Source organism: Pristis pectinata, chromosome 1, assembly GCF_009764475.1.
Source record: "Pristis pectinata isolate sPriPec2 chromosome 1, sPriPec2.1.pri, whole genome shotgun sequence".
NCBI lineage: Eukaryota > Metazoa > Chordata > Chondrichthyes > Rhinopristiformes > Pristidae > Pristis > Pristis pectinata.
The window spans coordinates 148,562,214-148,580,495 of NC_067405.1; the positions used below are offsets into that span (position 1 = coordinate 148,562,214).

Below are 18,282 nucleotides of genomic sequence, written 5' to 3' on the forward strand. Positions count from 1 at the left end.
GAAGTCGTGCTGCAGCTGTGTAAGACTGGTTAGGCCACATTTGGAGTGTTGTGTGATGTCAGATTAGATTAGTTTATCGTCGTATACAATGAAATTCCTTGTTTGCGCAAAGCTCAGAATAAAAAATATACCCAATGATAATAATAAATACAATAACTACAGCAGAATGGTGCAAAGATTGTAGTGCAGTCTGAAGTAGTGCAAAAGAAATGGTAAAGTAAACAATAACGGAAGAACTAGAGTTAAGAGTCCGAGAATGTGGCAGCCCCACCGGGAAGGGTACGTGACAAAGGTGACTGGTTCAGGAGTCTGACAACAGTGGGGAAGAAGCTGTTCTTGAGTCTGGTCATCTGGGATTCCAAGCTCTTGGATCTTCTCCCAGAAGAGAAAAGAGAATGGCCAGGGTGGTAGGCATCCTTGACCATACTGTTAGCCTTGCTGAAGAACACACGATGAGGATGGACTGGATGGAAGGAAGTGAGGAGCCTGTGACAGACTGGGCAGTGTTTGCCGCTCTCCAATGTGCTTTCTTGACCACTGCATCAGTGTGGAGGGACCAGGGGAGGTTGCTGGTGATGTGGAACTTGAAGCTGTCAACTGTCTCTACAGAGTTATGGTGCTGTTCATGTGTGAGAGTGTCGGGACTTCATGAATACATTTCCCCACTAATCTGCTGGTGCTGAGGGGGATGGAGGCAGAGCCATGGAAACTTTGTGTTCAATTAGCTGAGTGATAGATAGATAGACAGACTTTCAGATAGATGGGTGACCACCAGGAGAAAGTAAGGGAAGTAAGCAGTCAGTGCAAGGTTCCCCTGTGGTCATAGCCCTCACCAACAAGGGATACCCCTTTGGACACTGCTGGGGATGACCTATCAGGGCACAGCAGCAGCAGCCAGAATCAGTGCACTGTGGCCGGCTCTGCGGCTCAGCAGGGAAGGGTAAAGTCAGGTCGAGCAATAGTGATAGGAGACTCAATAGTTGGGGCAGACAGGAGATTCTGTGGCCGCAAAAGAGACACCAGGATGGTACGTTGTCTCCCAGGTGCTAGGGTCAAGGATGTCTCAGAGCAGCTGCAGAATGTTTTCAAGGCGGAGGGTGAGCAGCCAGATGTGGTGGTGCACATTGGCACCAGTGACATGGGTAGAAAGGGGGAAGAGGTCCTGCGCAGTGAGTATAGGGAGTTTAGGAAAGAGGCTGAAGAGCAGGATAGCAAGGTAGTAATCTCTGGATTACTCCTGGTGTCATGTGCTAGTCAGGGCAGGAATAGGAGGATAGAACAGATGAATGAGTGGCTGAGGTACTGGTGCAGGGGACAGGGTTTCAGGTTCGTGGATCATTGGAACCTCTTCTGGGGCAGGGATGACCTGTACAAGAGGGACAGGTTGCAGCTCAATTGGAGGGGAACCAATATCCTGGCCGGGAGGTTCTCTGGTGCTACTCGGGAGGGTTTAAACTAGTTTGGCAGGGGGATGGGAACCAGAGCACCGGGTCAGAAAGTGGAGGGATTGAGAGGAAGGTCGATGTCAGGGCCAGTAAACACAGGCAGCAGCAAAGTAACAGACACGATGAGACAGACAGTTTGAAGTGTGTGTATTTGAATGCTGGGACTGTTATAGGCAAGGGGGATGAACTTAGAGCATGGACCAGTACATGGAACTATGAGGTTGTGGCCATAACAGAGACTTCGAGGGACAGGAATGGGTGCTTAATGTTCCAGGGTTTTGGTGTTTTAGAAAAGATAGAGAGGGAGGTAAGTGGGGGGGGGGGGGGGGGGAGCGGACAATATCACAGCTGCACTCAGAGGGGACATAATGGAGGGCTCATCCACTGAGTCTATATGGGTGGAAGTCAAAAATAAGAAAACTGCAATCACTCTGATGGGATTATACTACAGACCCCCTGATAGCCACCGGGACATTGAGGAACAGATATGCAGGAAGATTAGGGAAAAGTGTAAAACCAATAGGGTTGTTGTAGTGGGTGACTTCAACTACCCTGATATAAACTGGGACCTCCTTAGTGCAAGAGGTTTAGACAGGGCAGAATTTGTTAGATACATCCAGGAGGGTTTCTTAAATCAATATGTAGATAGTCCAATGAGAGGAGGGCCTGTACTGGACCTGGTGTTGGGTAACGAGCCTGGCCAGTTAACTGAGTTTTCAGTGGGAGAACAGTTAGGGAACAGTGACCACAACTCAAGTTTTAAGATAGCTATAGATAAGGATAAGTATGGACCTTGTGGGAGAGTATTAAATTGGAGCAGGGCAAATTACAGGAGCATTAGACAGGAACTAGGGAGGGTTAATTGGGAACAACTGTTTTTGGGCGAGTCCACATCTGACATGTGGAGGGTGTTTAAAGACCAACTGCACGGAGTATAGGACAGGGACGTTCCAGTAAGAAGGAAGGACAAGGTTGGCAAGGTAAGGGAACCTTGGATGTCGAGAAAGGTGGTGAATTTAGTCAAGGAGAAAAAGGAAAAGTATGTAAGATTTAGGAAGCTAAATTCAAACAGAGCCCTTGAGGATTATAAAGAAGCCAGAAAGGAACTCAAGAAGGGAATTGGGAAAGCCAAGAGGGGCCATGAAAAGTCATTGGCAGGTAGGATTAAGAGAATTCCAAGGCATTCCATGCATACATCAAGAGCAAGAGGATAACTTTCGAGAGGGTAGGACCACTCAGGATAAAGGAGGGAACATGTACTTGGAAGTGGAGGATGTGGGTGAGGTCCTAAATGAGTACTTTGCATCAGTATTTACCAAGAAGAAGGACGTGGAGGATAGGGAGATCAGTGTGGAGCGTGCTAATGTGCTGGGGTATTTTGAGATAAAGGGAGGAGATGGTGTTGGGTCTGTTAAAGAGCATTAGGGTGGATAAGTCCCCAGGGCCTGATGGGATATACCCCAGGTTATTGAGAGAGGCAAGAGATGAGATTGCGGGGGCCTTGACCAAGATCTTTGTGTCCTCTCTAGCCACAGGTGAGGTCCCGGAGGACTGGCGAGTAGTTATGTTGTTCCATTATTCAAGAAGGGAAACAGGGATAATCCTGGTAACTATAGACCGGTGAGTCTCACATCAGTGGTAGGGAAGTTACTGGAGAGGATTCTTAGGGATAGGATTTATGAGCATTTGGAAAACCACAGCCTAATTAGGGCCAGTCAGCATGGCTTTATGCAGGGCAAGTCGTGCCTTACTAACTTGATTGAGTTTTTTGACGAAGTGACGAGGGTGATTGATGAAGGTGGAGCTGTGGATGCTGTCTACATGGATTTTAGTAAGGCGTTTGACAAGGTCCCTCCTGGGAGGCTCACCCAGAAGATTAAGATGCATGGGATCCACGGTGAATTGGCCGTTTGGATTCAGAACTGGCTTTCCCGTAGAAGACAGAGGGTCGTGGTCAATGGGACTTATTCTAGCTGGAGGTCTGTGACTAGTGGTGTTCCTCAGGGATCCATACTGAGACCTTTGTTGTTTCTGGTGTATATAAATGACCTGGATGAGAATGTACCTGGGTGGGTTAGTAAGTTTACAGATGATACGAAGATTGCTGGTGTTGTGGATAGCGTAGCAGACTGGCAAAGGATACAGCGGGATATGGATCAGTTGCAGATATGGGCTGAGAAATGGCAGATGGAGTTCAACCCAGCCAAATGTGAGGTGTTGCACCTTGGGAGATCAAATGTAAAGAGACTGCACTGTTAATGGCAGGACCCTTCACAGTGCTGATGAGTGGAGGGTTCTTGGGGTCCAAGTTCATAGCTCCCTGAAAGTGGCTACACAGGTTGATAGGGTTGTAAAGAAGGCGTATGGCATGCTTGCCTTTATTAGACAAGGTATTAAGTTCAAGAGTCAGGAAGTTATGCTGCAGCTTCTTAAAACTTTAGTTAGGCCACATCTGGAGTATTGCATTCAGTTTTGGTCGCCCCATTATAGGAAGGATGTGGAGGCTTTGGAGAGGGTGCAGAAGAGGTTTACCAAGATGCTGCCTGGATTAGAGGGCATGAGCTATGAGGAGAGGTTGGACAAACTTGGGGTGATTTCTCTGGAGCAGCAGAGGCTGAGGGGAGACCTGATAAGAGGTTTATAAGATTATGAGGGGCATAGATAGAGCAGACAGCCAGTATCTTTTCCCCAGGGTTGAAATGTGAGAGGGCATGCATTTAAGATCACAAGACAAGGGAGCAGAAGTAGGCCATTCGGCCCATCGTGTCTGCTCCAAAGAAAAGCAAAAAAGAAATGAGAAATGGGGGGGCAAAAAAAAACCTAACCCCAATTTCCAGCCTTATCCCCATATCCCTTGATACCCCGACTACTTAGATATCTATCTATCTCTTCCTTAAACGCCTCCAATGACCTGGCCTCCACTGCTGTACGTGGCAAGGAATTCCACAAATTCACCACCCCCTGGCTAAAGAAATTTCTCCTCATCTCTGTTTTAAACCTGTACCCTCTAATTCTAAGATTGTGCCCTCTGGTCTTGGACTCGCCCACCAAGGGAAACAGCTTGACCACATCTACTCTGTCCAGTCCTTTCAACATTTCAAATGTCTCTATGAGGTCCCCTCTCATTCTTCTGTACTTCAGTGAGTGCAGTCCAAGAGCCGACAAACGCTCATCATACATAAGCATTGTGGGAATCATCCTCGTAAACCTCCTCTGAACCCTCTCCAACATCAGCACATCTTTCCTAAGATATGGAGCCCAAAACTGTGCACAGTATTCCAAATGAGGCCTCACTAGTGCCCCGTAGATCCTCATCAACACTTCCTTACTTTTATACACTATACCTCTAGAAATGAGTGCCAACATAGCATTCGTTTTCTTTACCACCGATCCAACCTGGTGGTTAACCTTTAAGGTACCCTGCACGAGTACCCCCAAGTCCCTTTGTACTTCTGTACTTTGAATTTTCTCTCCTTCTAGATAAGAATCTGCCCGTTTATTTCTGTTTCCAAAGTGTACAACTGCAGATTTCTCAACATTGAATCTTATCTGCCATTTCCCTGCCCATTCTTCTAAACTATCTAGGTCTCTCTGCAACCTTCCTGTCTCCTGAATACGCTCTACTCCTCCACCTATCTTGGTGTCATCCGCAAACTTAGCCACAAAACCATTTACTCCATCATCCAAATCGTTAATGTACAAGGTAAAAAGAAGCAGCCCCAACACCGACCCCTGCGGAACACCACTAGTAACCGGTAGCCAACCAAAACAAGATCCTTTTATTCCCACCCTTTGCTTCCTGCCAACCAGCCAATGCTCCACCCATTCTGTTATCCTACCTGTAATTCCATGACCTCTCATCTTATTAATCAGTCTCTTATGCAGCACCTTGTTGAAGGCCTTTTGAAAGTCTAAATACGCAACATCCACCGCCTCTCCCTTATCCACCCTACCTGTGATTTCTTCAAAAAACTCCAATAGGTTGGTCAGGCAGGATCTTCCCTTCACAAAACCATGTTGGTTAGGACCTATCTTGCCTTACACCTCCAGGTATTCCATAAACCCATCCTTGAGGATCGATTCCAATAACTTTCCCACCACTGACGTCAGACTAATAGGTCTGTAATTTCCTTTATGCTGCCTCCCACCTTTCTTATACAGCGGAACTACATTTGCAACCCTCCAGTCCTCCGGAACCATGCCGGAGTCTATCGATTCCTGGAAAATTATCACCAATGCCTCCACTATCTCTAAAGCCACCTCCTTCAGAACCTGGGGATGCACCTCATCCGGTCCGGGAGACTTATCAGTCTTTAGGCCATTTAGTTTTCCTAGCACCTTCTCTCTGGTAATCCTAACTGAACTCAGTTCCATTCCGTGAGACCCCTGACTATCCGGTATATTGCCGAGGTCCTCCACAGTGAAGACCGATACAAAATACTCATTTAGTTCCTCTGCCATCTCTCTATCATCCATTATAATCTCTCCCTCATCGTTATCGATTGGTCCTATATCAACCCGTGTCTCTCTTTTACTCCTTATGTATTTTAAAAAACTCTTAGTAGGTGATAGGGGGCAAGTTCAAAGGAGGTGTGCAGGGCAAGTTTTTTTCTTTTACACAGAGAGTGGTGGGTGCCTGTAATGTGCTGCCTGGGGTGGGGGTGGAGGCAGGTACAATAGGGGTGTTCAAGAAGCTCTTAGATAGGCCCATGAATGTGAGGAAATGGTAGGATACGGACATTGTGCGGGCAGAAGGAGTTAGTTTAGTTGGGCCGCAACAACATTGTGGGCCGAAGGGCCTGTTCCTGTGCTGTGCTGTTCTATGTTCTAAAACATGGCAACGATTGACTGTGATGCAGTCCACCTTTCTGGCCTGGTCAAGAATGGTTATCCCCTGAACTTGAGAAAGTATGAAATGAGAAGGCAAAATATGCCCCGGGCTCTGCAAACTGTGTCACGAGTGATCCGCCCCCCTATTATTACTATTTCTGTCATTCAGGGGTCAGAACAGGAAGAAGTTGTCAACCTCTTCATTACCCTTCAACATTCAGTGAGGTTGGTAAATTGGTTTATTATTGTCACGTACTGAGCTACAGTGATAAACTTGTGTTGCATACCGTCCATACAGATCACTTCATTACACAGTGCATTGAAGTAGTACAGGGTAAAACAGTAACAGAATACAGAGTAAAGTGTTACAGTTACAGAGAAAGTGCAGTGTAGGCAGACAATAAGGTGCAAGGTCACAACGAGGTAGATTGTGAGGTCAAAACTTCATCTTATAGTACTAGGGGACCGTTCAATAGTCTTATAACAGCAGGATAGAAGCTGTCCTTGAGCCTGGTGGTACGTGCTTTCAGGCTTTTGTATCTTCTGCCCGCTGGTGGGGGCGGGGGGGGGGTTTAGGTGGGGAGGGGGAAGAGAAAGAGAGAATGTCCGGGGTCTGTGGGGTCTTTGTTATGCTGGCTGCTTCACCGAGGCAGCAAGGAGTGTAGACAGAGTCCATGGAGGGGAGATACAAGAGATTTTGCAGATGCTGGAATCTGGAGCAAGACACACAAAGTGCTGGAGGAACTCAGCGGGTCAGGCAGCATCTATGGAAGGAAATTAAACAGTCGACGTTTCAGGTCGAGACACTTCATCAGGACTCCCTGGTTTCTGTGACACGCTGAGCTGTGTCCACAACTCTCTGCAGTTTCTTGCAGTCCCAGGCAGAGCAGTTGCCATACCAAGCCGTGATGCATCCAGATAGGATGCTTTCTATGGTGCATCAATAAAAATTGGTGGGACATGCCAAATTTCTTTAGCCTCCAGGAAGTAGGTTTTGGTAGATCTGTGACCCAGCTGGATATATTTTATTGCAAAATTATTGTCCCAGACCATCTTAGAGCTTGCTGGCTCCTAATATGCACTTCTTTTATCTTATTACAAACACTTTTGCACTTGGCCTGCAGGACTGACCTCTTGTCAACAGGTAAGTGTCAGCTTAATGAAGGCATATGCCTTGGTGAGAGAAACTGAAAATCTCTGAAGGAAATGAACATTTTACATCGGTATTCAGAAAAAAAACAGAAGTTGTAGTTGGAGAATTCAGTGAAGGGGAAGGTGAAGGTCTGGTGCAGGTCTCCATAAGTAAATAAGAGGTACTCGATGCCTTGGTGGGCTTAAAGGTGGATAAATCTCCAGGGCCAGATGGGATTTTTCCCAGGCTGCTATGGGAGGCAAGGGAAGAGGTTGCTGGGACTCTGGCTGAGATTTTTAAATCTTTGCTGGACACGTGAAGTACCAGATGGCTGGACGATGGCAAATGTAGTCCTTGTTTTCAAGCAGGGCAGCAGGGAAAGGCTTGACAATGATAGACCTGTGAGCCTAACCTCAGTGGAAGAAAATTCTGAGGGAGAGGAGTAATGATCACTTGGAGAGGCAGGGACTGATCATAGACAGCCAACATGGCTTTGTCAAGGGCAGATCCTGTCTGACCAATCTGATTGAATTCTTTGAAGGGGTGGAAAAGTATATTGATGAGGGCAGTGCAGGTTTACATTGACTTTATTAAAGCATTTGACAAGGTTCCACTTGAGAGACTGGTTCTTAAAACCTTGGATTAAAACCTAGCAACCTGGTATCAACTGCTGTCTATAACTGCTGTTCACCTCACCTACCAGCCCCTGCCCCACCCATCCCCCTCACCTCTTTATACTGGCTATCTTCCTCTTCATTCTGTGCTGATGCAGGCTCTCAGCCTGAAACATCAGCCATCCCTCTGCCTCCACAGGTACTGCTCGACCCACCGAGTTCCCTCAGCAGTTTGTTTTTGCCCCAGACTCCAGCATCTGTTGTCTCTTGCGTCTCTGTTCAAATTTATTCTGTTTAACGTAACCATTTTCCCTCATGGAAATATTCATCATGAATATTTTTCAATTGCTTTCGGTATTTTAATGTTGTATCAAAATAGCTTGTGCGTGTGTGTGTGTGTGCGGATCAGGTGATGACATTGATACCATGTGTAACATTGCCCTCTGTGATTCTTCCTTTCCATTTCTCACAGTTATCCAACATGAACCTGGCGAGTGGAGCACTGAGCAGAGGAAATGTGTTCATGACTCCAGCTATCCATTCGCCAATCAGTAACTTGGGCCTGGCACGGACTTCCCACTCTGATCTGCAGGCAGCTAACTCTGGATGTGTCGACAGAACCACCTCTGTAGCCTCCTGGTAAGGTTTGACAAAGGAGCCCACTTTTCCCAAAAGGAGTTGTTGTCCAATGCTAGGAGAGACTGCGGTGTTTCATGTTAGCCTGAATCATTCACAATGCCAAGCCAGCTGAGTCGGATCAATCATTAGTCAGCGGCAATGCGTTGGTGTGTTCTGCCTGCTGGGGAGGTGCATTGTGACTCAATTACTTCATTGTTTCAATCAACTTCTGTAAGCATGACAAATTATTGGCAGCCATTGCATCCAGTTAAGTTGTTCTTGAGAGCCACACAAAAGGTGTGTTGTTGAAGATATTAGTATCATGTCCCTGTTTGTCTGTGGGTATTTGCTGCCTGTGCTTGCTTCCCTTGAGCAGGGTGGTTGTGAATGCTGCCTGACCTGCTGCAGTGCATGTGGTAAGACCAGTGACATTGCCAGGTCGTTTCAATGAACTGTATTGGTGTGGATCTGGAATCACAAGTCTGCCAGACCATGTAAAGTGACAGATTTCCTCCTTCCAAAAGACATTAGTGAACACATGGGTTGTACTCAGGTCCAGTGGTGGGGTAGTGTTCACTATTACTGATGTTATTTTGTTTACTCCAGATTATTTACTTAAATTTCCCAACTGCTGCATCTCCTGACCTTAACATCTAGTTACTAGAAACTGTATTAAAGAAGAATACATGAAGAATGGCTTCTGTAGATGGGAAGTACTGGGGGAAAGCAGTATATCACACTGCAAGCAGCAGTGCACTGCATCTTGTATGCCTCCTGCTCTCGTCACCGCAATAATGTGTAGAAACTCAGTAACTCTCCACATTTGACCCATAGTTCACAATGCCAAGCTGGCTGAGTCGGATCAATCATTAGCCAGCAGCAATGCGCTGGTGTGTTCTGCCTGCTGGGGAGATGCATTGTGACTCAATTATTTCAGAAAAATTACTGGACCTCTGGGGATTTTGGTATGAAGTCCAGGTCTGCCTCCATTAAGTAAGTAGTTACTGATGACCCAAAGGCATAGGAAGTAAGAGAGGAGTTCATCCTCGCCTGACAAGAAAATGCCACTGGCAGAGCCGGCATTTATTGCCCATCATTATTGTCCTTGAGAAGGTGGAAGTGAGCCACTGCTTTCAAACTGCACTCCTTCTGGTGGACGTGCTCCCACAGCACTTTTGTGCAGGGAATAACCCAGATATGGTACTTTCTTCCCAGAATTTGATCAGTACAAGACACTGTGTTTACATTGATAGTTCGTGCATTCTCTTTACAGCTCCCAGTTATACTTAAACAGTTAGAAGTTACATTTATATTTAAAATTTAATGATGTTATACCTCGGATCTAATTAAAATCTCACTTTTTTGACTGAGATAAAAAATTGCCCACAGTGGAAATTAACTGAATGTGTGGTGGAGAGTGCCCTTCCACCCGTTTAGTACTGGTGATGTCACCGGTAGTCGACAGGGTTCTAGGTGCATGCCGAGGTTCCCAGGGGTGATACACAGTGACTGTGGGACGTTCAGGAGATCTTTGGAGCTCTGTTTCCCAACTCTTCCCTCCCCTAGGTGAGTGTTGCTTACCTTGTACTGGGATTGTGGCAGGTGTACTGACAGATTAATTGCTGAGAATGCTCAGCAATTTTATTAACAATGTACCAGCTGATTAGCAGTATGGTCGAAGACGATCCAATCGGGCCTTAGTGGTAATTGCATCTTCCTCTGGCAAAAATTATCCAAAGCCCATTATAGTTGTTGAAACCCACTGCACAGGTCAGGCTTCCCACCACATGTGAAATAATTCAATCTGGGTTTTGCTATAATCTTCCTTTCCCCCTCCCCCTCCCTCGTGCACCCTCCCCCTCCCCCTCCCTCGCGGGCCCTCCCCGCGCGCCCTCCCTTCCCCCTCACTCGCTCCCCCTCCCTCACGTGCCCTCCCCCTCCGCCACCCCCTCCCTCGCGCGCCCTCCCCTTCCCCATCCCCTCCCCCGCGCGCCCTCCCTTCCCCTCCTTCTCCCCTCCCCCTCCCTTGTGCGCCCTCCCCCTCCCTCGCGCGCCCTCCCCTCCCCTTCCGCGCGCCCTCCCCTCCCCTTCCGCGCGCCCTCCCCTCTCCTTCCGCGGGCCCTCCCCTCTCCTTCCCCATCCCCTCCCTCTCCCCCGCGCGCCCTCCCCCCCATCGCGCCCACTCCCCCTCCCTCGCGCGCCCTCCCCTTCCCGTCCCTCGCACGCCCTCCCCCCTCCCTTGCAAGTCCTCCCCCATCCCCTCCCCCTCGTGCCCACTCCCACTCCCTCGCGCGCCTTCCCCTTCCCGTCCCCTCCCCCTCCCTCATGCGTCCTCCCCACCCCCTCCCTCATGCGCCCTCCCCTCCCCCTCGCGTGCCCTCACTCCCCCTCCCACTCCCCCTCTCCCCCTCCCTCGCTCTCACACGCCCTCCCCCTCCTCCCTCGCGCGCCCTCCCCCTCCTCCCTCGCGCGCCCTCCCCCTCCTCCCTCGCGCGCCCTCCCCATACTGCTAATTCTGACCAATACATTCCTCCAGTTCTTTCCTCCTTCCCGCTCAGGGTCGTCACTGATAACAAACCCATTTCTGCTCTGCCCGGTAACTGTGGGAACTGTGGAGCTGAGAGAAATGGTGAATGTTGCCAGCTCTTGCTCTCTCTCGCTCTCTGGATTTATTTGGAGCCTGTATTATTCCTAGCCTGACAATTCCAGTCACTGGAGCACACACACACACACACACTCACACACACACACACACACACACACAGCTGCATCATAACACTCCAAACTGCACATCTGCATTGTGGGGGGAGCCAGTGTGAGCCCTGGACACCATCCCCACTCTCTCTGGGGAGCATGCTGTCAGATGGGGGAGGTTTGCCAAATTGTGTGGGAAGAGGAAATATCAACTAGTGGGGGCGGGGGGGGTAACATTTAACTCAACCCACCACCAGTAGTAAATTGTGTAAAATATATCAACTGCTTACAGCAGTAAATAATGCAAAATAGCCCTCCTGTTTTCAATTTGTGTTCATGGAGAGATACAAGTGGGGCAGAGATCTCAAGTCTGCGATTCAGCCAACCTTCTTGGGCCTGTTCAGGAATTGTTGCAAATTACTAGCAGGTGACTGACTGTGTGTGTGGGAGTGGGAGATCGCGGCGGGAGTGGGAGATCGCAGCACATGTGGGAGTGGGGGATTGCGGCGGGAGTGGGAGATCGCAGCGCATGTGGGAGTGGGGGATTGCGGCGGGAGTGGGAGATTACAGCGGGAGTGGGAGCGGGAGATCGCGGCGCGTGTGGGAGCGGGAGATCGCGGCGCGTGTGGGAGCGGGAGATCGCGGCGCGTGTGGGAGCGGGAGATCGCGGCGCGTGTGGGAGCGGGAGATCGCGGCGCGTGTGGGAGCGGGAGATCGCGGCGCGTGTGGGAGCGGGAGATCGCGGCGCGTGTGGGAGCGGGAGATCGTGGTAGGAGATGGTGGCGCATGTGGGAGCAGGAGATCGCGGCGCGTGTGGGAGCGGGAGATCGCGGTAGGAGATGGTGGCGCATGTGGGAGCGGGAGATCGCAGTGAGTGTGAGGGTAGGTCTGTGGGAGCTTTGTGCTTTGCTTGGTTCATATTCTCAACGTATAAGGTTTGTTTTGGCTGATTTGTCAGACTCTGGCTTTGACTCTGTCTGCGTAATGGCGAAAAACCTGTGTTGCTGCGGGAAGTGTTTTTGAATATCTGTCACGAGGTGGCTGAACTGCTGTCAGAGTCAGGGTGTGTCTCACTGTCAGAAAACTTCCCTCTGTCCTCATTCTCCCACTGCCACTGGAATGTTTTTCCGACAGGGTCATTACTGATGCCAAGTATGGCAATTTTGTTAAAGTGGGCAGCCTTGTATCTTTGGTGAATGTGCCTCTTACCCCCACACCATGGAAGATGTATTTCAGTTCAGTGCAGTGCAGGTGTTCAGGGAGGTCAGTCGGGACTTGGCAACTTTTCTGCCGGGTGCCAATTGTATAAAGTTTCCTCTTGTGCGCTCTGTTCTTCAGAAGCCTGTGCAGGTTCCTCTGGTGTCTGGACTCCCACTGGTGTGACGTGCAGTGTCTCCCTAGTAACTGAGTATAACGTGACTATTTCAGGACCACTTTGGTCATCACTTCGAGGAAAGGTGTAGCTCATGTCGGACATCTGAACCCCTAATGACCTCTGTTTCTGAAGCAGAGTGGCGTTAAACGAAAGAGTTGCTAGCTGTAACTTAATTTGTTGGGCACAACATCATTTGTCTGACGGGCCTGTTCCTGTGCTGTACTGTTCCATGCTTTCTGTTCACTCTCCTGGAACTGGCACAAACAAATTTCACGAAGGAACAAGAGACCACAGATGCTGGAATCTGGAGCAAAGTACAATCTGCTGGGGAACTCGGTGGGTTGGGCAGCATCTGTGGGGGAGATGCACAGTTGACATTTTGAGTTGAGAACCCAGCATTAGGACTGAGTGTAGAGGGGAGATGGCCAGTGTACAGGTGAGGGGGAGGGATGGCTATCTCCCTTTTACACTTTCAGTCCTGAGGCAGGGTCTCGACCCATAACGTTGACTATTCCCTTCTGTCCACAGATGCTGCCTGACCTGCTGAGTTCCTCCCGTTTGTTTTTTTGCAAACAAATGTCATGATTTTTGGATGCTTTAACTCGATTTCTGCTGCCATTTTACAGGTTGTGAAAACAACAGGGGCCGATTGTAGACTTCTCTTTCCAGAATTGTCTTTAGTCATCAAAGGAATTAAATACCTGATGTTGCCCTACTAACGTTTGATTGCTGTACACCCATCATTTAATGTAGATAGAAGGGTTGCAGCCACTGGCTGAAGTATCAGAGGCCACATTAGTATTAGGATGAAGATTGACTGAAACATCAGTGCCTCAAGGTGAAATAGTGCTCAGCTCAGTCAGTAAGTTGGCATGTGTGAGGGGGAGTTTCTGCTCTCTCTTAGCTTTGGATTTGATGTGAGCTTCGTGAGATGAATGGTATGGCTTCATCTACACCACGCAACAATCCCTCCCCCCCCCCCCCCCCCCCCCTCCCCTCGGCAGGTGATAGCTTTGAATCCTGCTCCTATCTCCAACTTCCACCGAGTTACTGGCAGGAGAATGAGCGATGGGAATTCCTGAACACTCCCAGCAGCCAGAGGCCACCATTCTTGGAATTCAGGTTATAAAAGTAACAAGGTTTTGGGAAGGGTAAAGCAAAGATTGAGCAAGACAGCAGAGTCTCCTGTCAGCTCAGGTTGTGTCTGCCCTCCACAGATGACAAACTGCTTCACCGGATCATTATCAAGCAAAGTGTGAACGATGGGGAGAACAGCCCTTTCCTAGGCTGTGTTGTTTAATGGGAAATGAAGACAAGCTGTAGAACACAGAACAGTACAGCACGGGAACAGGCCCTTCGGCCCACCATGCCAGTGCCAACCATGAAGCTAAGTTAAACTGAACCTTTCTGTGCAGGATCCATAACCCTCCACTCCCTGCCTCTTTATGTGTCTGTCTAAGTGCCTTTTAAACATCGCTATTGTATCTGCTTCCACTACCTTCCCTGGCAGTGCGTTCCAAGCACCCACCACTCTGTGTAAAGTAAAGAAACTTGCCTCATATATCTCCTCTAACCTTTCCCCCTTTCACCTTAAAGCTATGCCCTCTAGTATTTGAATGAGGAGGTGTTGGGGTAAATGACCAAGCTTGGACAGATTGGTAGTTTCTAACAAAAAATTCCATTTCCACAGTATCTTTCACCATTTTGCAGCAGCTTAAAGCCAACGTGGAGCGGTGCGGTCCCTTGTCATCAGGTCAACAGCTCTCTCAAAGATCATGGTGTCACTGCCATCTCCCCAGCTTGGCAGTTTCTGTTCTCCCTCAATTACCATCCCGTTCCCCTTTGAGGGTGACGTAGAATCTGCTTCCACCTGCTGCAGGTTGCACAGTTCAGACCATGGTTACTGGCCATGTGAAAATACTTTTCCCTTGTTCTTTTCACAATCACTTGGTACCTGTGTCCTCTGGTTATTGATGCTTTTTCCCAATCTAACCAGACCATAAAAACCAAATATTGCTGATGCTGGAAATATGAAATATAAACCAATAGTGCCTGAAATGAGTCTGAACAGGTCAGACAGCACCCCTGGGGAGAACCTCTGCAAAACACTGAGTCTGGTCTTCCCTCCACAAATATTCCCACCTTTTCTGTTTTTATTTCTGTCCAGATACTTTATGATTTTGAATATCTCATCTATCAATCTTCTCTGCTCCAGGGAAAACAATCCCAGCTTTTCCATTCTGTGACAGAAGTCACTCTTCCCCACAACCATTCTACTGCCGAGAGTTGTGGACACAGCCCAGTGCATCACGGAAACCAGCCTCCCCTCCATGGACTCTATCTACAGTTCCCGCTGCCTCGGTTGAGCAGCCAGCATAATCAAAGACCCCACCCACCCCAGACATTCTCTCTTCTCCCTCCTCCCATTGGGCAGAAGATACAAAAGCCTGAAAGCACGTACCACCAGGCTCAAGGACAGCTTCTGTCCTGCTGTTATAAGACTACTGAATGGTTCCCCAGTACGATAAAATGGACTCTTGACCTCCCAATCTACCTCGTTATGACCTTGCACCTTATTGTCTGCCTGCACTGCACTTTCTCTGTAAGTGTAACACTTTATTCTGCATTCTGTTATTGTTTTCCCTTGTCCTACCTCAATGCACTGTTGTGATGAAATGATCTGTATGGATGGTGTCCAAAACAAAGTTTTTCACTGTACCTCGGTATATGTAATAATGAACCAATTTACCAAATCATTTCACCCTGTCTGGGCTGGGACCTTCATACATTTCCAGTGGCATGGTGACCAGATATGGACACGATACTCTTGCTGCAACTGAGCCAGTGTTTTGCAGAGGTCCAGTGTAAACTTTTTTGTACTTTATGCTTCTATTTATAAAACCCTTTGGCTTCTTTTAAATTGCCTCCTCAACCTAACCCTTCCTGCTACTTTCGGTGATTTGTCCACAGGTCTCTGTCACTGCCGCCTCCTTGGGGTTATACCTTTATGTTATTGTGCACTCTTTATGTTGGAATGTAGCAGAGCAGTTTGTGCACAGCAAGGTTCAGCGTATAGTAGTGTGATAATGACCATGTAATCTGTGTTGGAGATGAGGATTGAACAGTAAGTGTTAAGGAGTGTTGAGCAATGGTGCAACCTTTAATCTGTAATTCACTGAATGTTGGCTTGGATTATGTGTTTCAGTCTTGGGTGTGGAGACTTGAACCATAACTTTTGACTCAGGGTCTTGAGGTGAAAAGGCACAGCAACGAATGGTTTGAGGTATGAGGGGATGCACAATACGCTAAGTGGAGGTGGAGAGGATGTTTCCAGTAGTGGGAGAGTCTAGGACCACAGGGCACAGCCTTAGAATAAGGGATGTCCCTTTGAAACTGAGATGAGGAGGAATTTCTTTAGCCAGAGGGTGGTGAATCTGTGGAATTGGTTGTCACAAACGGCTGTGGAAGCCAAATCATTGGGTGCATTTAAGGCACAGATTGACAGATTCTTGATTGGTAAAGGGGGGGGGGGGCAGTTAAGGTTTATGGGGAGAAGGCGGGAACAATAGGTTTGAAAAAGATCAGCTATGATTGAATGGCAGAGCAGACTAGATGGGCTGAATGGCCTAATTCTGCTCCTATATCTTATTGTCGTATGGATTTAAGATCTTACGGGCTGTGAGGCTGGGACAGGATATGCAGATAGGTGAGGAAAGGACAGGACCAGCACATAAAACAACAAACTGCTGCAGCATCTTGTCTCTTGTGTCTCCAAGGACCCGATGAGTTCAAGTGGCTGCTTGTTCCAGGGAGTTTGAAGTTTCTAGTTCAGTAAGGCATCTCAAGGGTTAAACTTTGTTGCTGTCTTCCCACAATAAACTAGAGTTGACAAGTGTAACGTGACGATGCTTCTTAAACAGCAGTAATTAAATCATAGCCTGACCACACAAGTGGCTAACAGTGAAAGCGGCTGGCCTTTGGGGAGTGCGATCCCCTCTTTCACAGTCGTTAGTGTGTGTATGTTTCTTAATGCTGCGAATCTCAGTGAGGCTGCTTGATAGCGGAGGGGGCACCTCGTTTATACTGATTACTGGACAACTGCATGAGAAGGTCGATACCACTGGTCCCTGCCCTCTCCCTTGACTCCTCGAGTGGTTACATATCACAAAGGCAGAAGCTGATCTCTAACAAAGAGCCAGGATTCTGCTGGGCCCAGGATGTTCCCCAAGGACAGGAGTCACCCGGGCTGATCAGACCCCATAAGAACCATGGATTCATTCTAAAACTGAGCCATTGGTCTTATATGGACACAAGAGACTCCAGATGCTGGAATCTGGAGCAACACAGAAAGGAGTTGGAGGAACTCATCGGGTCAGGCAGCATCTGTGGAGAGAAATGGACAGTCCAGGTGAAGGATCTCGACCTGAAACATCGATTGTCCATTTCCCTCCACAGATGCTGCCTGACCCGCTGAGTTCCTCCTGTGTGTGTTGCATTGATTTCATGGCCCTTGTGGTCTTGGCTTCCATTTGAAGCACTATATTGCATGTTGATCTGTTGGAATACCAGTGCTGAAATGCTCTGTCAGTGCAGGGTCCAATCCAGTCCATTTACAAGATAAGAGATCTTTATTAGTCACATCGAAACACACAGTGAAATGCATCTTTTGCATAGACTGTTCGGGGGGCAGCCCGCAAGTGTCGCCATGCTTCCGGTGCCAACATAGTATGCCCACAACAAACAAACTCCTTACAGACAGCGGCCGGAATTGAATCTGGGTCGCTGGCACTGTAATAACGTTATGCTAACTGCTACACTATTTACAGAGGTATCAGCCTTTTCATTTTAACCACTGGTGGTTCAATTGTTTTTTCAGGACTTCGCTTCAGCTTTTACTGTGGCCATACAAATTTTTATTAAAATAAGTGTTAAGTCATAATATTTAATGTAATGTCAGAACAGTGATCCTCATGTTGGCTGGAAAATTGGAGCACACGTTCCTCATTTATCTGATTTGCTGTCACCTGCTCTGCCAATAAGGTGCAGCAGCAAACTCTGTCCCATCAACAGCTTCTCTGCCCCCACTCCCCGCATTCACTGGTGATTCGGGGGGAGGGCACGGCAAATGTCAGCTGAGTTTGTGTGCATTCTCTGTAGTGGGCCTTGAATCACAGAGATGTACAGCATAGAAACAGGCCCTTCGGCCCACCATGTCCATGCTGACCTTTTGCCCATCTGTACTAATGCCATTTGTGTGCATTAGGACCATGGCCTTCCCTGCCTTGTCTGTTTAAGTGTCTGCAGTTCCTGGCTCAGAGCCGTGGGCAGTCACTAAGCCATGGCTTATTCTCTGCTCCCTCTTGATTCACACTGATCCAGCCTTGCCTCCCAGGCCCTCTCCCACTCTCTCTCCCACTCTGACACCCTGTGACAAACTGCCAACAAAGCTCCCCAGAGCCACATACTTTGCCATGCAGAGATCACAGTGTATCACAGATCTGCCACCCCCTCCCTCCCCTTCCATCGATGTGTATAATAAGACATAGTTTCAACATGCTGAACAACTTAAAAGGA

At 48.3% G+C, this 18,282-nt stretch overlaps 1 protein-coding gene across 4 annotated transcripts in view; it reads left to right on the forward strand.

Annotated features, from left to right (window-relative positions):
- ttll5 (tubulin tyrosine ligase-like family, member 5) overlaps window positions 1–18,282 on the forward strand; it is a 310,846-nt gene that overhangs the window by 184,320 nt on the left and 108,244 nt on the right. For 3 of the 4 annotated variants that reach the window (XM_052023200.1, XM_052023373.1, XM_052023287.1), the window contains exon 29: window positions 8,494–8,660. In XM_052023200.1, the coding sequence (XP_051879160.1) occupies window positions 8,494–8,660 (167 nt within the window). Of the gene's footprint in view, window positions 1–8,493; window positions 8,661–13,925; window positions 14,255–18,282 lie in introns of those variants that run through there. The other variant, XM_052023446.1, reaches the window with a different exon arrangement.